Source organism: Lagopus muta, chromosome 15 (assembly GCF_023343835.1).
Source record: "Lagopus muta isolate bLagMut1 chromosome 15, bLagMut1 primary, whole genome shotgun sequence".
Classification (NCBI taxonomy): Eukaryota; Metazoa; Chordata; class Aves; order Galliformes; family Phasianidae; genus Lagopus; species Lagopus muta.
The window spans coordinates 2,283,533-2,304,601 of record NC_064447.1 but is presented as its reverse complement, the minus strand read 5'-3'; the positions used below and the strand labels follow the sequence as shown (position 1 = coordinate 2,304,601).

The 21,069-nt window shown below is 54.6% G+C and overlaps 1 protein-coding gene across 8 annotated transcripts in view; it reads left to right on the top strand.

Moving 5' to 3' along the window:
* Nucleotides 1-20,760, top strand: part of RAB11FIP3 (RAB11 family interacting protein 3) — a 44,791-nt gene extending 24,031 nt beyond the window's left edge. For 7 of the 8 annotated variants that reach the window (XM_048962036.1, XM_048962037.1, XM_048962040.1 and 4 more), the window contains 12 exons: nucleotides 1,798-1,985; nucleotides 3,855-4,028; nucleotides 7,556-7,690; nucleotides 10,176-10,211; nucleotides 12,561-12,654; nucleotides 13,417-13,520; nucleotides 14,481-14,621; nucleotides 15,691-15,772; nucleotides 16,652-16,789; nucleotides 17,383-17,538; nucleotides 17,919-18,059; nucleotides 18,777-20,760. In XM_048962036.1, coding sequence (XP_048817993.1) covers nucleotides 1,798-1,985; nucleotides 3,855-4,028; nucleotides 7,556-7,690; nucleotides 10,176-10,211; nucleotides 12,561-12,654; nucleotides 13,417-13,520; nucleotides 14,481-14,621; nucleotides 15,691-15,772; nucleotides 16,652-16,789; nucleotides 17,383-17,538; nucleotides 17,919-18,059; nucleotides 18,777-18,890 — 1,503 coding nt within the window. In that variant the 3' untranslated portion in view covers nucleotides 18,891-20,760. The remainder of the gene's footprint in view (nucleotides 1-1,797; nucleotides 1,986-3,854; nucleotides 4,029-7,555; nucleotides 7,691-10,175; nucleotides 10,212-12,560; nucleotides 12,655-13,416; nucleotides 13,521-14,480; nucleotides 14,622-15,690; nucleotides 15,773-16,651; nucleotides 16,790-17,382; nucleotides 17,539-17,918; nucleotides 18,060-18,776) is intronic. The other variant, XM_048962035.1, reaches the window with a different exon arrangement.
* Nucleotides 20,761-21,069: the final 309 nt, after the last annotated feature.

Sequence of the window (21,069 nt, the reverse complement as noted above, 5' to 3'; positions counted from 1 at the left end):
CCGCTGGCATCTCTGCTGGAGGTTTGGTTCTTTAATCTGTGATGCATTGTGAAGCAAAGTTCTCCACGCTGCTGCTCAGGAGGAGAACTTTGTTTCAGGTTTCACCTGCCCCGTAACTCATTGACTGCACGGGTTTGATTTTAATAAGGCTTAAGAGAAAAAGGATTAGAAGGGGAGGAACGACTGGTGTGGGGCACCGTGGTTATGGGAGCAGCCAGGATCTGGGACTGTGTGCATTTCTTGTTCTTTTGGTTGTTTTTTCCAAACAACACACTTCGGAGGCCACAAGCAAAGTTATTCCCAGCTCAGCACTACGTCTTTCCCCCTGCAGGCAGAAAGCAGCACGCCATGGGGCAGCGGGTGGGCATGCAGGCACCCAGTGCTCCCTGCAGCTGCCAGATCCCATTGCATCCTTCATGGAGCATCACAGAGATTGGCCCAGCAGCAGGGGCTGGAGATGGCTTTACTTCCCCATATCAGCATCCCAACATATCTGTGTCCCCTGTGCTGAATCCTGGCCTCTTCTGTTGGCTTTCTGTATCCCTGCTGGGGATGCTGCTCTGCTGGAGCTGGCAGGAACGGCCCTGTCTTCTGCTGGCGGCGACTTTGGACTCAGGTTCTGCACAGGTTGACGTCATGTTTACCTTTAGGGTGTTGTCGGGGGGCTGTCTGTAGTCTGTCTGTGCTGGCACCTCGTGCTGACGCTGTAGGGCTGGGCAGGGCTTGTCCCCGTGCATAGCATGCAGCTGCTGTGTGGGGTTTGTTCCCCTAACGCAGCGCCCACGTGCTCCTTCCAGCTGCCAGCTCTGTGTAATGCAAGGCTTTGAGATACACCATTTTCTTGCAAGTGCTTGCAAACAGCCTCAGAAGCTTCTGTGTGTGCTGCGTGGCAGAGGAAGGGGAGCTTGTTCCAGCATCTGGAATGCTGCTGTGTTGCCCCATGACCTTGCAGGAGGGGCAGCCAGCAGTTCCCATTTGCCTGCATAGACCTCAGGTGGCCCAGTGGCTTTCAACCCGTGTTCCTCCCTTTGCCATCCATGCTGCAGCTTTGGGACACCGGGTGGCAGTGCACAGCTGCAGCTCTACACCAGCATTGCCAGATCCCTCGTTCCCAAAACCCCAGAGACACAAAGAGTTGATTGGTCCTGAAACCACCTGGGGAAATTCCTGAAAAGCCAGGAAATGGGCTCCCTGAGGAGAGCTTCTGCTGCAATGTTTGTTCCCTCTCATGCTCCTGAACATCTGGGTGCTCCCAAGCATCTGGGTGCAGCACCTCCTGTGTTTGGGGAACTGACCTGCCCCCTAAAACAGCCACAGTGTGTCCTGAAGAGACAGGACAGTAGTCTAGAGGCTGGCATAGAGTTTTACAGAGGTTTCTGTGAAGGAGTGGAAATTACCCTCATATGGCTGCAGTGGGGGAAAAGTGCTTTCAGGACCGCCTGGTGACTTGGCATGGTGAGTCCTGGTAGGGAATTCAAATGGTGTCCTCTTAAAAATGGGGTGGGTGAAATAAACAGTGATGGCAGCTGCTGGGTATGGGTAGGAGGCTGCCCTGTGCACAGGTGATGGGCTGGCCTGGGTAATGGGCAGCCCTGGGTATGGGTGATGGGCTGCCTTAGGCACAGGCGGTGGGCTGGCCTGGATGTGGATAATGGTCAGTTCTGGATGTGAGTGATGGGCAGCCCTGGGGATGGGTGATGGGCAGCCTTGGGCACACTTTGTCGTGCTCCACAATGAAACGACATGGCTGTAGCATCTTACAAGATGTCTTTTGTCCTCTCTTGTGTCCTGCCACAGGCAAATGAGGTGACTGACAGTGCGTACATGGGCTCAGAGAGCACCTACAGCGAGTGTGAAACCTTCACAGATGAGGACACCAGCACTCTGGTGCACCACGAGATGCACGACGAGGTGGAGACCGACAGCGCCATCGACTCCACCGTGCACTCAGAGTTCACAGATGCCATCGAGGAGCAGGAGCAGGGGTCAGTGGGGCAGAATGGGGCAAAGGGGGGCAGGTGGGGAGCGGGGGGAGATGCTGCTGAGGACCAAACTGAGTGGGCTGGCTCTGTCTTGCTGGAACTGGTCGGTGTGCTCTGAGCGTTTGTAACTTCACGCAGGACCGAAATAGCTCTTCTTTAGGAATAATAATGAGGCTGCACTGTGTGTAGGCTGTTTTGGAGCTCGGCCTGGCAATCTCTTTGAGCTAATTGTAGCTTGCCTTGGGAGAACTTCTGTACCCTCATTAGCATCTCTAACTTCTAAAATAAGTTCTCTACACACCTGAAATACCCGCAGTTTTTAATCTATCACTTAAGCCAGCAATGCAACGTGTAATTTTGAAGCCAGGAGGGGAACTCGCCGTATTCTTGTTTCTCCCAAACACGTGTGTGCCCTTTGATGTGCAGCCGCCTCCTGTAACGACGTGCTTCCAACCTGCGCCCGGAGCACAGCGCTGTGAGCTGATGGCTCCTGCCCTGCTATCTGATGCTGTGCCTGGGCACTCCTAGCTGTGTGGGGAGAGCGGGTTTGGGGGTGTGACTGAGATGCTCTGGGGGGTCATGGAGTCATAGAATGGCTTGGGTTGGAAGGATCGTGAAGCTCCAGCCCCCCTGCTGCAGGCAGGGCCACCAACTTCCATATCTAATACTAGACCAGGCTGCCCATGGCCCCATCCAAGCTGGCCTTGAACACCTCCCTGCTAACGGGGAGCTCGCCTCACCCTGCTAACAGCACTGAAACCCCCAGAGCTGTCAGCACAGGGGGACTGGAAGCATGGCATCCAGGCGTGGTGGTCTAGGAGGTACTTTGAGCTTTTTGGAAGCACACACACACAGCTTTTTGGAAGAACACTTGTTCTTTGTGGCTTCCCTCCCACCCCAAAAGCCCAGCATGGGAACACGCAAGCTGCTGGGTGCTGGGGCTGAAAGGGTGCAGGCTTGGTAGAGGTGTGCAGATCAGGGCAATGGGATTAGCTGGCTGCACGCTGCTCTGCTCAGCTCAGCAGCAGTTAAGTCGGGCTGTAAGCAGGTTCTGAGCTCCCTGGCCCCAAGCACAGCTCCCACCCAGGGGCCATGGCAGCCTGCGTGCGCCTTCCCTGCCTCCAGTTCGCATGCCTGTAAGTATAACCCGCTGCATTTTGGGGTTAGGCTTTGTTGCTGAGGCTTTCCTGCTCCTCCCAACACGGCCTTGGGAAGGCTGGGTGACCCCTGGGTGCTCTGAGCGGTGTATGAGGTGTGGGCAGACTCCAGGTTCTTGCAAGTTCAAGGCAAAAGCACATTTGAATGTATTGCAGCTTCTGGGTTAGAGATTGGAAGGCTTGAGGTTGGTGTCACGATGCTGGTGCATCCCAGAGGTGTGGGTGAGCTCCCCTCACCCAGAACTATTGCCCAGAGCAGCCCTGGCTGGTGAGATGTGCCCCTGGAAGGTGCTTGACAAACCGCAGCCCCGTGCTGTGGAGCTGGGCTTGGCTCTTGCTTCTTAGTTTAAAATAAATATAAAAATTCCACCCCTGCCTTCTATTCCTGGAGCAGTTTCTGCTGTTGCTGGGCCTGCTGGGTGCCTCCTTCTGCTCCCCAGTTGGGCAGTGGTATAGGGTGAAAAATCAGCTTTTGGAATAATCCAGTCTTTCCTCCTTCTTTAGCAATGCATTTTTGGGAGGAGGGTGGTCTTACCCCCCTCCAGCACATGGTTGTGCTTTTAGACATCTGGCTTGCTTTCCGCCTTGCTTCTTGCTAATCCCCCCCTGTGTTTTGCCCCAGAGGTTTTAAAGTCTCTGCAGTCCTGGGCAGGGAAGCCCTCTGGGAGCAGTTACATGTGGTCGCGCCGTGACACCCATCTCTCTGTCCTCACAGATCTCATCCACACGACCTGCCCCTGGGCTCAGACCTCAGCCACTCCATCGTTACGGTCATTAGCGGAGAGGAGCACTTCGAGGATTATGGAGAAGGGAATGAAGCAGATTTGTTCTCGGACAGCTTGTGTAATGGGGAAAGCAGCTTTAGCAGCTCCTCGTTCCTCTCCCCCAGGTAATGCTCAGCACAGCACTGGCTGCGTTGGGATGGGTTTCGTTGGCACAACTTCTCAACTTGGGCTCTGTGTTTGGGTTTGCACACAACTTGGTCTGCGAGAGCAAATCCTGGATACAAGGAGATAAGCAGCACAGAGCCAGGAGCTGCCTCCCTCCATCCTTGCCCTGCACAGTTCCCATCCTCCCACCAGAAGCACCGATGTCCGGCAGCATTGGAGGAGCACTTTGGAGCCCAGGACAGCCCCACGTTCCCTCTGCTGTTGGTGATGTGGCTCCTCTCAGAACTTTCTGGTAGAAAAAAGCAGGCAGCCTCACAGCTTTAGCCCTGATCCTGTTGGATGACAGCTTTCTTTTTTTTTTTTTTTTTTTTAATCTGCTACACCTACATTTTTGGCTTTGATACAGTGGCTGGATTTGCACCAACAGCTGCAGCCTGAGATCTGTGGGGCAGGAAGGAGGCTGCAGTGTTTCCTTGCTCTCCTTACACTGAGATCTGAAACCAAACAAGTGCTTTCAGCCCATGCAGGGTGTGCTGAGGAGCTGGTAGGATGATACAAACCAATCCGTATCTGTTTTTCAAGGGAAAAAGTAAAAGCTGCCACTCACTGGTGTCCAAGAGGATGCTTTTTCCCTTTGGGATGGTGTGTGTGTGACTGCACAGCAGCGTAAATCTGTCACAGCTTTTTATTTTCTCCTCTTTGCCTGCATTCTGTCAGATTCCTAAAGGCCTTGATATGGCTGGGGCAGTTCTGGCTGCAGGGGGCTGAAGGAGAAGGGCTGCTGCCAGCACTTTGCTGCAGGCCAGGGCTAACTTTCCTTTTTCAGCAGCAGTTTTGAAGACGTGAACTAAACCTGCAATAGAGGTTTTGCTGTAAAGCTCTACCCATTGCTGCAGGAACCTCTAACCCCTGGTGAGTGTGCCCTGCTGGGAAGGGGCACTTTGTTCACCTCATGTGTCCTGCGTTGGCACTGTGCAGAGCCACCTGGGTGCAGCTGTCCCTGCTGGTGCCACACATGGGAAATGCTCTCAGCTAAAAGCCAGCCTTGGTGTTCTGAGTTCCTCCCCGAGTGTGGGCCTCCAAACTGCTCCAGAAGCCTCCTGGCAACAAAATATTCCAGTCATCTTGCAGTCAGCTCAGCTTTTTCTTTAATACCAGTCCTGAGCTCCAGGTTAGCCCCACACGCAGTGCTCAGCTCCTGCTCTGTCAGTGCCTGGCCTTTCCTGTTCTCCCTTTGGAGCTCACCCCTGCAGCATCTCTGCTATCCAGGGGGGACTCAGGGGGTGCACAGCCCTGAAGCTCTTACTGCTTTTAGCTGGGGAGTGCCGGGAAGGCAGACTGCAGACAAAGCCCTGCAGAACCTCGGGGGTAAAGAATGCTGTTCTGTTTGAAAGAGAGAATTTCCGCATGCCTTTCAGGTCTGGCCCTTACCTGGGATTATTGTTGCGTGCAGGAAGGTCCTTAGCTGGTGTGTCTTTAAGAATGTGCTGTTTTTCTGAACAAAGCCCTGCCTACCACGTGTGTTTGCACACAGTGCAACCTTACAAAGAGCTGCAGGACGCTGCTGGCTCAGACTGAACCCTTTTTTTTTTTTTGCTGAGGTTCAGCATCACCTGTAAATGGCCACATCCCCATGCATCACCTCCACGTTACAGGAGCATCAGATGGGAATCATGTTGACAAGTTTTCCTGCACACAGGATCAAAGCAGGGGTTGGAAGGCACCTCAAGCCCATGGAGTCCAACCCCCCTACTGAAACAGGTTACCTACTATCAGTAGCATAGCTAGGTGTCCAGATCAGTCTTGAATATCTCCACAAGAAGACCTTCACAGGAAGGCTAACACAGGAACCAAGAGCCTGCAGGGAGCACTGCAGGGTGCTGAATTTTCCTGCTTAGTCCTTAAGTGTGTGGTTATAGGTTGCCACCTTGGGCTCAGCCATCCAGACAGCAAAGCTCTCTACAACACCCAGCGAGGAATGGATGGCAGTGGGAAGCCCAAGCCCCTCATGCACCAACAGGCTGGCTGTAGGTGCTGGGTGAGAGCAGCGCTGCTCCCCTGGGATGGAAGAAGGAGGCAGCAGGGCTGAGGGGTGGCAACGTGCCACCAGTGCTGGGTGGGGATGCCCTGAGGTGTGCTGTGGTTGAGCTCTCACCCACTCACCTGGCAGGGAACCAAAGCAGCCAGGGGCCAGGTATATCTTCACGCAGTGAATACCTCTGGATTCTCTTAGGGCTTCTTGTCTAATGGCTTTCCCCGCCTTGATTAATGCTCGTTAAGAAGTGGGCGAAGTGAGGACGCGCCGAGCAGAGCTCATGTGTGGCTGAGCAATGGGGAGCATCCCAAAACGGGGCACATCACTCCTCCTGGGTACCACAAAGCTGCAGCCAGCTTCAACCCCATGCAAAGCCTGAGCAGCTGAAGGGACTGCTGGTGGATGGAGGTTTTTTTCCTGAGATCAAGCCTGCGATGGAGCATAGGGATGTTTTTCCATGTTTCTGCAGGAGTGGAGCGAGGCAGCGTATCCTGTGTCTGGTCACCTGCTCTATGAGACATCAGGAGCACTGTAGGGGTGGCACAGGCTCTGAGGCCTGGCCCAGGGGTGGCTGGGTGCTGCACCGTGCTGCTGCCTGGAGTGATCCCAAATCCTCCTGGGGTTCCTCAGCATCTCCTGGGGCAGGGCTTTCCAGCGCGGATCTGCGTCACGGGGCCCTTTCCAGACATCTGTTGTTTTTAAGCTTGCTCTTGTTTGCTCACACCTTTACCTGTCTTACTTATTGAACTGCTTTGTTTTTTCACTATTAACCTTTCTTTGATTCGAGTCTGTGGCTTCCAGAAGCATGTTTTCCTGCAGAAGATGGCATTGCATACGGCCCCTAAGTGACACCAACCCCATGCTGCTCAGAATCCCGTGGCCAAACTCCCTTTTGCCCAAGCTGTGCCAGGTGGGAGAACGTCTCCCTGCTTTGCCAGGGGTCGGTGGACGCCTCAACAGCTTGAGCAGCTGAAAGCAAAAAGCTGATCAGACCCATTAGCTCCAAAGGCAATTAGTTTGTACACCTTTACATCTCTTTGCCAGATGATGAGGTGAAGCTGCTGCCTGTGCACTTCACTGTGTAGGAGGCAGCGGTTGGTTCACCACCAGTGTTTTATGAGCATATCTTCAAAGGGAGAAGTTCTTAGAGGTGAAAATCTGACCCTGGTCTGCACTGCAAACAGTGGAGCAGCACAGCTGCTTTATTTCTAGATTGTCCCACTGGAAAATGGGGCAACCAACCAAAGGATTTGGCTCTTGGACTCAGGGCCGTGCATGAGCTCAGTTTGCAAATCCCAGTGCAAACCAATATTGCACACAGGGAAGCAGCCCAGCCTGCTCTCAAACTCAAACAGCCAATCCTACATCTTGTGCCAAAACCTCCCCTGCCCAGAGATGCAGCCCTTCCAAACAACTCAGCTTGTGGAAGCCACAGACGAAATCAGATTGCTCTGTTCTGTCCTGTTAAAATGACACTTGTGATTTCTCTAGCACCAATCCGCTCGCTGCGAAACTGCACAGCATTATCGCAGATGAAGCATTTGAGTTTTACTGTAGCCAGTGCCACAAACAAATCAACCGCCTTGAGGATCTTTCCGCTCGCCTGAATGATCTTGAAATGAATAGGTAATTGGTTTTGTGCGTGGCAATTTCAGTGTTGGAATGATGCTCTTGAAGGGAAGACTCTCCTTGTCTTGGAAAGCTTTCCTCTGCTGCTGTCGGGCTCGATTCCTGCTTGCAAAAAGGGATGGATTTCAGTGAGGGTGGTGGAGCTTGCAAAAAAATAAGTCTGCAAAAGCATCACAGCAGATGGGCCTTAAATCTGAGCCCTGGGAGCTAACAGGCAATGGGAATCTTCCACGCTGCTCTGCTCGGCCTCATGCACGTCCCATACAGCACCCAGCACGCACTGAGCAGTGCTGTGCTTATGTGGGAACCTGCAGCCCCAGGCTGATGGGCTGTGGTGCTTCTGCCACCCTGGGAGTGATGGTCACAGCCCGTCCTGCCATGGCAGCAGCCCCCCCAGCACAGCTCTCTGACCTGGGGATCTCCTGGGAGACACTGACTCTGCAGCCATAGAAACGGCTTGCACCCAGCACTGCCAGGTATAGGTGAATAGGTAGGATGGATGTCAGGGCCTTGGTGAATGTAGCTTTTGGGGTCCACCAGCTGATTTGGCAAGTGTGGGAGATAGCTGCTTTGATTTCCTTGTTCAGATGTGGTTGCAGTCCGCTGGGGGGAAGGAGGGATGGCAGTGCTGATGGAGATAATGGCTCTGCTCACACCCAGTGTGTTCTTTCAAGCCCAAGGCTGTGCTCATGGTCTGTCCATCCTGCAGGGACAGCTCTCCTGGGCCATAGCTTGGGTGAGAGCTGGAAGACAAATGGGAGCTTGGCCTTTCTTAGCAGTACTTCTGTCCCTTCTCTTTCTCAGGCACGTGGCTGCCTTTGCTGTTGGGAGCCTCCGAGTGGCAGCCCTGGGGGTGGTGATGGGGCTGAGGTTGTGCAGTCAGTGAGGAGAGTGCTGGGTTTCCCCACACGCACCAGCAGCCCCGCTCCATTTTGGGTTTCACCCCTGCAAAGCTGAAATGCCACTTGTGTGATGGGGTCCTGTGGTGTCTCTGAAGGAATTGAAGAGGCTTTGTTCAGCTCTGTGCTTTCATGGCACAAATGTCTGGCTCCCTTGGGGGGGGAGGGTTGCCCCGCATGGATCTGCTGTTGTTGCTGGAGTGCAGCATCAGGTGTAGCAGGGGGGGGGCTGGATGTAAGTGGGTGTGAAGTCGTGCAAATATGACCTACAAGAAGGGCTGGAAGTCACAGAGGGAGTTGGTGCTGTGATATGTGTGCCCCAAAGCCATAAGAGACGCGGCTCAGCAGGGCTGGCAGAGCTGTGAATGGGGCAGTTTGGAGAGCTGTGCTTTGTTTTAGTGCCCTTGAAGTGGAGTTTGCACATCTCATCCTCTCCTAGGAGAGCCGCAGGTGCTGGCTCTGCTTTCCATGCAGAGGAAAATATTCCTCCTCTCCCCAGCATGGGCTGTACATGGGCTGGCACCCTGCAGCTGTCGGCACACATGGGATGACCCCTTCCCTGCCAGTTCCTCCTGCTCCTTGCTAATGGGGCTCAGAGGATGCACCTCTGACACAGCCACAGGTAGCCCTGATAGCAGGCTGCCATCGATCCTTGTCTCCCAGGAGCTGTATTTTTTATGTGTCTTTGACAGAAAATCACCCAGCCTTATTTTTAATTCCTCCTTCGAAGAACTCATGTCACTGCTGCAGCTCCAGGCAGAACTGAGCTCCCAGCTGACTTTTATTGTTGTTCTTTGAGCTGAGCTAAGCACTGGGGAATGCAGCCCAGCTGAGCTGTTGGCTGTCACCTGTGCAGTGCTGAGTTGCCACCAGCATTGTGGTCCTGGTGGCACCAATTGGATGGCAGCGTTGGTTTGGGTGCACGTGTGAGCCCTGCTCCTTTTGCCAGCTTGCAGCTGCAGCCAAGGGAACATCTGGCCAGGAGTTGGTGCTGGAAGAGGCAGCAGGGATGTGGCTGCTTGTGCTGTCATGGTGCTCCGTTGCACCACAGATGGGGGGGTTGTGCACAGCACCATACACAGCACCAGCAACCCATCGGTGAGCCAAGCAAGGAGGGCTTGTCCCCGTCCTTGGTGTCATAGGGCCCGTGCTTCAAATCCATGATCAACAGCTCCTGAAGTCTGGTAGCAGTTCTTTGGTGATCCAGAGCCAAATACAGCTCAGCAAGAGTAATAGCAAGCAGTGCAAAGCACACAAATGGATGGAGATGTGGGGGTGCGTGGCACAGCCGGGCAGGGACCCGGAGGGACACGGGGTGCTGGAGCTCTGCAGTGCTGGCAGAGCCCCACTGAGCTCACTGCTATTCTTAGCCCCTTCCTTGGGGATCAGCTTTCAGGGCTGGGACAGGCCGTGTTTGATCGGGTTCGTTATCCCAGCAGTGCTAATTGTGAGGGTTGTGGGGCTGCGTGGCCGTGCATGTTGCAGGGGCGAAGGACGTGCCCCGAGTGCCTGCAGTTTCCTGTTTCCCTCGCCGTCCACTGTCAGCTCTCCTAACTCTTTCCTGTTATTTGTTGCTTTTGCAGTCCGAATAAAAGACTCTCCAGCAAGAAGGTGGCAAGGTAAGCTTGTGCTTGGGTTACTGCTGCTGTGGGAAGGGTGCCCGCACTTGCTGTCAGCATGAGTTTACAACGTCTTCTTTTCTTGGGGAAAAATGGGTCTCATTCCGATCTGTTTTCCATTAGCCCTTCTTCTGATCTGGAGATTGCTCCCTTGTGCCCGCAGCTGGAGGTGGCTGCCAGCCCGATTTCTCCCAGGACAGAAGCAGGGGAGGCTTTTCCCTGTTGCTCAGGGCAGCCCTTGGGTCTTGGCCTCATGGGTGCAGCTGGGATGGGTCAGGTCAGGGGGAGCTCTGGGGTCAGCTGCAGGTAACCTCTCTGTTATTCTGCTTTTTCTGCCCTGTGGCACTGTCCTAAGGCTTGCTGGTGTGCCAGCTGCCCTTGCCTGGTGGGTGTTTTTATCCCAGATTGCACAGGAAAGGCAGCACTTTGCTCTGGGGTCTGTCCTGTCTCCATGCACCCCTCTCCCCATCCTGCCGTGTCCTGCTTTTATTCACAACCTATCTCTTCTCTGTTCTGCCCTGCTTGGGAAAACGCTGCCCTCTGAGGTCTCTGCCTTTCCCTTCACCCCTTTCCAAGCAGGGGCTGGGCACTCAGAGGAAGGGGCAGCTTGTTAGGATGGGGCCCAAAGTCACCACGCTCCCTCTGGAAGCACAGACCTCACCATCCCCGTGCTCCAGCGCACAGTGTGCAGCAATCCGAGCATTCAGGAGCTGCCCTAAACCTCATCATCTCGCCCTGCCCTTCCCAATTTTTCCTGTGGTCAGCAAGTCTGTCCTCCTGGAAAGGAAGCGAGGCTTTGATATTGAATTTCCTCCTTCCACTCATCTCACTTCGGAGACCTTTGTTGAAAACACGGGCAGGAAAGAAGGCAGAAGGGAGCAGGCTGTCCCATGCTTCCTGTGTCAGGTTCACCTTCTGTCCCCTGCCTGGCAGAGCAGAGGGCAGGATTGGAATTAACCCCATGGGGGCAGAGGTGCCTCCTCCCCAGGGAACAGCCCTGCATGTTAACCACAGAGAAGAGCCAGCTCCTGCAGATCAGCCAAGAGAGCACTTTTTGTTGCAGGTCCTGTAATTATAACGTAATGTTTGCTTTTGGGAAGTGAGTTTTATTTTGGTCAGGGTTCTTTCCCTGACTTTTGTTACCCACGTTCTGCTTGTGCCAAGAAATCTCTGCTGCTCGGTCCCTGTTGTGCTTGGCATGATTTAAATGACAAATGTGCCCAAGACTTCAGAATCTAAATATGTGCTCAGGGCGAGGAGGCAAAACAAGCCTGGTACTCAGCTGTGGTCTCTTCAGTAAATGCCAGCCACGCTTCATGAATATTTGCATGAGCATATTGTGTAGCAGGGTGAGTTTCAGAGCCTAGATGACATAATCACTGGATAATTTAGGTTTGAAGAGACCTCTTGCTCTCCTCCTCCTTTGCTGGTTTCAAAGCCTGGTCAGCCTGCCTGCTGCACAGTGAGGCTGCTTGGGTCACAGAGGGGCAGCAGAGATCCACGGGATGGGGATGGTAGGGCTGGGAAACACCCACTGCCCTTTTTGGGGAGGGAAGGGGATTGCCCAAACCATGGGCACATGTCACTTAACCTGAGCTGACCCTGCTGCTGGCAGACCCTGTGTGTGCTGCTCCATGCAGGAGGAGCCAGCCATGGTGTGAGCCCTGCGGGTGCCACGCTGCAGGCTCTGACCCCACATTGCACTGGGAACAGCAGTGCTTTGCTCCAGGCAGCATCCTGGGTCTGCAGGGCTGTGCTGTGACAACCAATAGTGCTGCTTGTGCCATGCAGCAGTGGAGCTAATTGCAGCGGTGGCACAATTAGCACCAATCAGAGCTGGGCAGTGCCCTCAGATGGATGCAGAGCTGTGGCCAGCGATGTCGCAAGGCCTGGCTAATGATTAGCTGCTCTCAGCTGCAGCACAGCTAAGATAGGTGTTTCCCAACAAGCTCAGGGTTCTATTTCTCTTCCCATCCACTGCCCCCAGTAGTTAACTTTATCAGTGGCAAGAGCAGAGTACTGTGTCCTTTTAGTGGATGACACATGTTCTTAAAGAGAGAAAGTGTGGAGCAGGGGCTCTTATCTCCTATTCCAAAGAGCGAGAGCAGCTGATGGCAGTGTGAAGTCCCTGCAGCATGTGTCCACGTCTGCACTCCGCTGCTGGGGCTCTGGTAAGAGACTGCCTGATGAGGAGCAGTGCTCTGCCAGCACCAGGGAAGGAGGTGGCAGCTGGGAAGGAGGGAAAGGGACCGTATGGTGTGGGTGTCGTCAGCTGAAGTCTCCCTGTCTGGCTATGATGGCCCTGATGGTCGCCCTGCTGTGGGTGGGGATGGCTTTGCTGCGTTACAGACAGCTGCACCAGACCAGCACACTGTCTGGAGGAGCAATGGAGGAGTCCTACAGGGACACGTTGGAGTGCACAGAAGAGGACATCACAGACAAGGTAGGAGGAGCAGGGCTGTGTGTGCCACAGTGGTGGCACGCAGGGCTTTGGGATGGCTGGGCTGAAGCTCCTCTTGCTGCATTGCCTCTAATCCTGCATTGAATGAAGGAGACATAACCTGAGAGCCTTCTGTCCCCATGCAAAGAAGCCTGGCCCTGGTGACAGCATCTTCCACTGGTGGCTTTGTGCTGGTCCTCATGGGATGGTAGGGCAAGGAGGACCAGAAGGCTGTTGTTGGAACACCTCTGGTTAAGAATAGCAAGGGGAAGGATGGAAAGTGAAAGATGAGTGAACTCTGCCTTGCGTAAATGTTTGCTGCAGTGATGAAACTTTCAAAATGGCTTTTTTTAGTTCTGCAGTCAGGAGCTGAAAGCTGTGTGGAGCAGCATGGGAAAGGGAAACGTGCATGTGGCTGTTTGCAGTTTCATTTGCCTGCTTCCCCAGCACAGCAGCACAGTGGTTCAGGCTCTGTTGACGTGCTGCTGGCTGCTTTGTTTGTGCATGGGTGTGAATGAGACTCAGCCGGGGTCCTTTGCTCTGGGCATTGCTGTAGCATCTTGTTATGAAGAAGGGAAGCAGGGAGGCGTTTGGCCCCATGTTTCTACTTGGGACACGTGGGAAACCAACGTAGAATCTGAGCAAAAGCCTGGCTGCGGTGGCAGCTGTCCCCTTTTGGGTGGCTCCTGCTTTGAGGGGGGGTTGGGAGTGATGCACTGCCTGTTGCTGGGGGTCTGTGCTGAGCTGTGCCTCTCCCCCACCCAGGTGGTCTTTCTGGAGAAGCGGGTGACGGAGCTGGAGAAGGACACAGCTGCCAATGGTGAGCAGCACAGCCGCCTCAAACAGGAGAACCTGCAGCTCGTGCACAGGTAAAGGAGCTGGCCAGGCTCTCCTTGGGATCGTGGGGTTCCATGGGTGCTCTTCAGGCTCGTGGGCACATCCCCAGGATTTGCTCCCTGCGAATATTCTGCTCAGCTGCATGCAAACACAGAGCTCTGTGGGTCTTTCCTCGTGTGCCCACCTCTCTGTGCAGCCCCAGGGGTTGGATCAGGGGGGCTGCAGGTTTGTGTTTGCTGGAAGGCTGTTCAGGGAGAGGGGCTTTGCTCAGATGGATGTGCAGCAGGGTCTGTGCCTGCTCTGCCCCATCGCAGCCCCACTGATTTCAGCCCCCGCTGCAGCACAGCCCTGTGGATCCCACGGTAACTGATGGCTGCCCTCTCTGAGCTGGCAGGCTCCTCTCTTCCAGCAGCATATTTACACCCGCAGATAAACCCTCCAGGATTTATCTATAGGGCTGTAAGGCTGTTAAGTAACAGCTGTGTCATGGAACCAAGCAATTCAGACAAAGGTTTCTCTAAGCCCTGATAAACTCTGCAGCAGAGGGGAATGTTTTCACTTTAGCAGCTTGGCCCAGAAGTGTCAGCCAGCTTTTAATCAAGCCTTGTACTTGCTGCTGGTTGAAGAATAGCTTTATCTGGCAAAAGCCTGTCTGAGCAAAGTGGCTGCTTAAGGGACAGCCCACAGGCTCCCAGCAAAGCACATCCTGAGCAGCTTCCCCAGAGCAGGGCTCTGATTGAGGTGGCGCAACTCAGGCAGTGCCAGCACTGAGACCCACAGGTGTGCCATAAAGTGATTGCTGTGCTCTCACCCTCTTCCCCTCTCACTGGTTAACCTCCTTATTAGGGGTTTGGATGCACCGTGGAGAGGTAGAAAAATGGGCAGGGATACCACACAGCTTATTTTATTTGGGGATTTTGTGGGCTGTCTTGTTTTCTTGCTGCATCTGATGGAAGAAGTGAAGCTCTCTGACATCTCTCTCCTCTCCACAGAGCGAATGCTCTGGAGGAACAGCTGAAGGAGCAGGAGCTGAGGGCTGACCAAACACTCCTGGAGGAGATCAAGAAGCAGAGGGAGATGCTGAGCAAAATGGAGAGGGAGAAGAGCATCGAGATCGAGAACCTGCAGGCCAGGTGGGGCCAGGCAGGTCGAGTGGTGGCAGGGTTCCTGGGCACGTGGGCAGGATTACCTCAGATCAGTACAGGCCCTGAGGTTTGGCTGCTTCTCCTTCCTTCCCTTCATCCCAAAATCAGGCCCCTCCACCAGCATGGCCTCAGACTGTTCGGATTTCCCCGATAAGGTTTCAGTTTAGCTCCTGCTCCCCATCCACAGCTCTGCCCTGCAGCGTGTGAGTGCAGGTGGGGGTTGTTAGCACTTGTTTGCATGAAAGATCCGTGGAAGTCCGTTTGATGCTCAGATGTGACTCAGCTCTTGGAAGCAGGCAGGTGTCTGATCCTGCTCCCAAAAGCTGCCATGGCTGTTGAGCAGATGCAGGCTGGGAGGGAAGGCGAGGGCTCAGCCCACGACGCAGGAGGGTTGGCAGGGGTGTGCCGTGGCTGCAGGCTGCTCAGAGGCACAGAGGGGGTACTGAGGCAGAGTTCGACCCCATCTCGAGAAGGAAGAGCTGTCAGACTGGCGCTGGCTGGGCAGGGAGCTCTGTGCAGCCTCTTAGCTTCCCAAGGAAAGAGTAGCGTGGGAGGTGACCTCATTTATTGGACAGGTTTGTTATTCAGGGGGATGTTTTTACCACCTTTCCAGAATGCATGTTGCTCTCGTCCAGCCCTTGCAGTAAATGAAGCCCAGATGCACTTCATTTGGTTGGTTGGTTGATTTTTTCAATCGTGTGTGTGGTGGGACAGTTAGCACAGCAGATAGCTGTTGCTTTACCTGAAGGACTCAGAGATGAAGCTCTGCTTCCTGCTGTGTGATGCTGAGGTTTGCCCATGAGCACAAAATGAGCATTCAGTTGAAAAAAATAACATCTGATCTGGTTGTGGAGGGCATGGGCCTGGAGAAAGGACCTGCCCAAGTTGTGCAGGTTTCCCTTTTTTCCCTTGGGAATGGGGAGGGTACAAGTCTCAGGGTTTGGCGTGAAAAGATAAATCACTGCTGGCTTTCCTCCAGCAGGTCCTGGTTCGGTATTGCTGGTGATGCTTCAGCCCAGTCTGCTGCACTTTCTGACAAGTCTCCTTATTGTTGCAGGCTGCAGCAGCTGGATGATGAGAACAGCGAGCTGAGGTCTTGTGTCCCTTGTTTAAGAGCCAACATCGAGAGGCTTGAGGAGGTGAGAACGTATGTGTATGTGTGTGCGTGTGTGTGTGTGTGTGTGTGCCAGAGCTTCTGCCCTCCCCACAGCTCAGGGCGGGCCCAGCAGCACTGACACCACAGCCTGACCTCGGGGCAGTGCTTTGCAAGCAGGTTCACAGTGCCTGGCTGCAAACCTGGTGTTAGAAATGCAATGAGCCTGAGCTGGCAGCCAGCAGCTGGAGCAGCGGGTGGCCTGGCTGCAGGAAGGGACTCGTGCCCTCTGCTGGAGGCAAGTCCACAGCCCTGCGGCTGCAGCAGGAAGGGTTGAGGTCTGCTTCGTGCCCAGGCACACAGCTGTCACTGGGATCCATGTGTGGAGTCTTCAGAATGCTGTGTTCTCTCACAGACCCTCTCCCTGTGCCGGGGTTGGGAGGCTGCAGCCTGGCAGGGCCAGATGGGAGCATTGCCAATGATGAACTTGCAGGTCTCACTTCTGGCACAGAGGTTGCACTGTGGTTCTGTTGGAGCTTGTGGTGGATGTAAGATTAAAACTGATGTGAAACCAAAGCTCTGCCCAGCTGGAGGCCCTCCAGCATTGCACCCATTCGCAGCCTCTGAGCCCACAGAGCAGTGCCCGCTGTGGCCAAGGCAGCATCGTCTTCATGCCCTGTGGCCTTGTAAGCACTGGATGGAGAGAACTGCTGTGTCCTGGTGGCATTTGGGGCTTTTGGAAAGCCAAAGGCTTCCTCACAGGCAGAGCCAAGCCAGGAGCCTGGGCGCGGGGTGGGTTGGTCATAGGAAAACAGGGAAATGCCTGGCGTGGGGCTGTTGGCACCAGCAGGTGACAAACTTCACCCAGCACCTCCAGGCTGGGTGGCAGTGAGCCCTGTGACCACTGCACTGCGTGTGCTTGCAGGAGAAGCAGAAGCTGCTGGACGAGATTGAGGACCTCACTGTGCAGCTCACAGAGGAGCAGGAGAACAAGAGGAAGATGGGGGACAAGCTGAGCCACGAGAGGCACCAGTTTCAGAAGGAAAAGGAGTCGACACAGGAGGTGAGGAGTTTGGCTGCCCACTGCAGCCCTGCCTTGCCAAAACTTGGCAGCTTTGCATCTCTAGTTTCAACAGCATCTTTAAAGCCAATTTTAAGAGCCTTTGGTCATGTCTGGGTGGAGAAAGGTAGTACAGCAGCTTAGCTGTATAACATCTGTCACTTTTGCCTGTGTTAAAATTCAACCAAGCGCATCTGCCTGCACCTGGAAACCCATTAGGGCTGTGCCACCCTTGCCAGTTGCTTTCTCGCATCAAAGGAGCTGTGGCAGCAGCACGTGGAACCAGCAGGTGCTTGCAAAGAGAGCAGGCTGGGGGAGAGCTCTCAGCTGTCTTCATGTCTGGGGGCCAAAAACATGGGACCCCTGCCACCTCTTCCAAGTAATTCCATCTGGAGGCTCAAGCAGTGCCTGCCATCATGGCAGGAATGGAGTTTGGGGTCTCAGAGTAGAAATTGCTGTTGTTTTGGCATAATGTGGGGATTCACAGCATGTCCCATTGCAGCAGGAGGGAGCTGGTCCCAGCCAGGAGGCCACCCGTGTGTCCCACGGGCTGCAACCAGTGCCAGCACTCAGCTGTCCTCTTCCTTTTGCTGCAGCTCATTGAGGACCTCAGGAAGCAGCTTGAGCACTTGCAGCTTTTCAAACTGGAATGTGAGCAACGGCGAGGCCGGAGCAGCAGCATGGGGCTGCAGGAGTACAACAGCAGGACACGAGAGACAGAGCTGGAGCAGGAGATCAAGCAGCTTAAGCAGGTAGGTGAGGCTGGGAAGGGGGAGGAAACATTCTGCAATAAGGGATGCTGTTTCCCCTTTTGCCTGGCTCCTTGGTTGGTGGGGTTCTCCCTCCCAGGAGCTGCTCATGCATGGAGCATCCTGCTGCTTCTTGCTCCCCTGTGCAGGGACAGGAGAGCTCAGATTCTTCCTCTGAAGGGCATTGTGTGTATGTAGGACCCATGCATGCTGTGTCCCCTAGACTTGTCCCACATTTCCAGAGGCTCTCCAGTCACAGTCAGGAGAACGTGTGCTGTTCCCAGTGCCCTGCAAAGCCCCTGCCTTTCCCAGCTGTGCAGTGGGGTTGGATGGATGTGTTTGGGGGCACCAGGCAGCACCTGACATGTGGTTGTTGTGAACAGGATAACAGGAGCCTGAAGGAGCAGAACGATGAGCTGAACGGGCAGATCATCAACCTGAGCATCCAGGGAGCCAAGAACCTCTTCTCAGCCTCCTTCTCTGAATCCCTGGCGGCAGAGATCAGCTCAGTCTCCAGAGATGAGGTGCGTGCACAGGGAGCTGCTTCTTTCTGACCGTGTCTCCCTGGGGTGCCTGGGGCTTCCCCTTCCCACCCAGCAAACAGGAGCCCATGTGGCCATGGCTGCAGTACAGTTCTCTCCAAAACCCCACCCGGGAGCTGTCATGAGACAGCACAATGATTTAAAGAGCATTTGGGACTGGGACAGGAGAGGTTTAGGTTGGATATTAGGAGGAAGTTTTCCACCCAGAGGGTGGTGAGGCACTGGAACAGGTTGCCCAAGGAGGCTGTGGATGCCCCATCCCTGCAGGCATTCAAGGCCAGGCTGGATGTGGCTCTGGGCAGCCTGGGCTGCTGGTTGGTGACCTGCACACAGCAGGGGTTGGAACTGAATGAGCATTGTGCTCCTTTGCAACCCAGGGCATTGTAGGATTCTGTGATGATTCTACGACTTGGCCTAATTCATGGGAATAGGGGATTCTGCTGCCTTCCAATTTGTGGCACTGCTTTGCCTTCACTTCCTGGGCTGGATCAGCAAACACAAGTGTGTGTGTGTGTGTGTGTGTCTGCAGCTGCATTAACAGCCCAGCAGCTGGGACAGCTGCCCTGGAGACCTCTAGTCCAGGGGTAGGGCTGAGCAGGGCTGCTGGCTGAGGGCATCTCCTCCCTGTGGAGTCATGGAACGATGCCCTCCTCCCATCCCCAGACAGCAGCGACCACTTCTCCCTTCTCTCCCTCGCAGCTCATGGAAGCAATTCAAAAGCAAGAGGAGATCAACTTCCGCCTGCAGGACTACATCGACAGGATCATCGTGGCCATCATGGAGACCAACCCCTCCATCCTGGAGGTGAAGTAAGGGCGGCCGAGAGCCGCGCGCTGCGCACTCTGCCATGGCTGTGGATTTGGTGCTCTGAGAGGAGGAAGAGGGACTCGCAACAGTCTTTGCTCTTGATGAAGGCCCAAGGAAACGTGGCGTCGGATCGGTGGGGAATCAGGCGGCGCAGCAGCGGGGCAGAGAGCCAGCAGTGAGGCTCTGTTGTCTGACTCCGTTCTTTTGCAACCCTACCCGGCTTCGAGGGGCGAAAGGGAACCTGGAGGAGAAATGGAGGCAACGGGGACAACCGTGGGAAGGATTTGGGACGGCCCCGCACGGGTGTGAGGAGGGCTTCCTCTGAACTGCAGGGGTCGGGATGGAGCTGGAACGATTCCCCCCCCCTCCCCAGCTGCCCTACCCAGCCTGGGTGTCTGCTTTGCCAAAGTGTCCGTGACACACTCACTCACCGGGGCAGATGTGGGAAAGAGGGAAACACGTCCTGGACTTGTAGAATTATGGTGATGATTATTATTTTTTAATTAACTTAATGCAAATGTCTTCATCCGGCTGGCGCAGTTAATCCTTGCCCTGCTGCTTTTGCTTGGGAACGGGTCGCGTGCACAGAGCGCGCTGGCTTCTCATTTGCTGGTGGCACGGAGAGGGGAGCAGCCATCCTTGGGACAGGGCGTGAGTGCAGTGTCACCCACCTCCTTATTTATTTTGCTGTCTGTGGCTCGCTGCCCTCTGCTCCCATGGCTCCAGGGTGGGATGTTGCTGCAGGGTCTGCGCAGCTCATGGCAGAGCCGTCCCCTCCATCCTGCTTGCAGGGATTGGGGCGGAGGTGGTGGTGTGAGGGCTGAGCTCTGTGTGCTGCCCCAGCATCCCAGCACGGAACGGGGCTCTGCTGGTGATGGCTGTGATCCCGGAGGGAGAACCCGCTCCTCACCCTGTGCTGGGGATAGGGATGGGGTGGCTGCTCTGAGCTCTTAGCACACCCAGCATCGCCCATCCCTGTGCTACCAGGGGCAGGAGGTCTCTGAACTCAGTGCCAGCTGGCTGGGAAGCACAGACCACGCTCACAGCGGGCAGCTCGTGGTGACCGCAGCGAGGTGCATCCGTGGGAGCAGCCACTCATCCCACTGCCCCAGGATCTCTCGCTGCACCAGGCCCACAGAGCAGCTGTTTCTCCTGCTAGCCAAGCTTCGGAAACATCAACGCAGCCCAAAAAACAGGGGAGCAGCAGCGACCCCCAAAATGCTTCCGAGCGCATCGCTGTGTCGTGGGTCAGCCAGGGGCTGTCCCTGCAGCTGAGCCCGGAGCAGCCGCCGTGTCCCCACAGCACGGCCATCTGACACAGCCCTGCACCCAGCCTGGGGATGGAGCCACGTCGTGTACATTTCCAGAGAAGCTTTGGGTGTAAATCAGTGTATACATGGAGAGGGAAATTTTTCTATCTTGTAGAGTAGGTATTTTTATAGAACGAAGGTTGATCATTTTTTTAATACTTTAAAAGAAGAGAGAAATGTATCTGTGTATAACACAAAAGCATATATATATATATATATATGTATAAATATATAAATATTGGAGATCTGCCTTTCTCGACTTGGGGTCACCGATCCCCAGTTCCTACAATCGTCTTTTTTTCCTGTCGCTCACAAAGAGGTACTGTAACTGTAAATAAGCACCAGGAAAAGGTTTTAAGCAAACAAAGCACTGACTTGCACATTCACCATGCTTTAAAGCCCCTATGAAAAACAAAAACAAAAACAAAACCACACCGACCTGTCCTTCCTGAAAACCTTCCTCTCTCCCCACCGGTATGTGAAGGAAGTCCCAAAAGGGTGAAAGCAGTATTGTCTTAAATGATGTCTTGATTCTCGTCCCATTAAATGCTGTTACCATTCCTGTCCTCGGCTCTTCCTTGCTGTGACTTTGTGGGGTCTGTGGGGTGGGATGGGGGGGAGCACAAGGCACTGGGGATGGGCATAGGGACTTCCAGAGCCAGTTCTTGTCCCCGTGTCCTGCTTGCTGCCCAATGGGGATGTAAGTGAGGACATGGAGCTTCCCTTGCCTGCAGCCTGCTGGGTGCTGTGTGAGCTCCTCCAACCACTCTACTGATGTAGAAATCCCACTCTTGGGCCGGGAAATGCCCTAAAACCCTCTTGCTGAGCTGTGCACATCTCTGTGCCTCCTCTGAGCCTCTGCAAGCTGCCCCAAA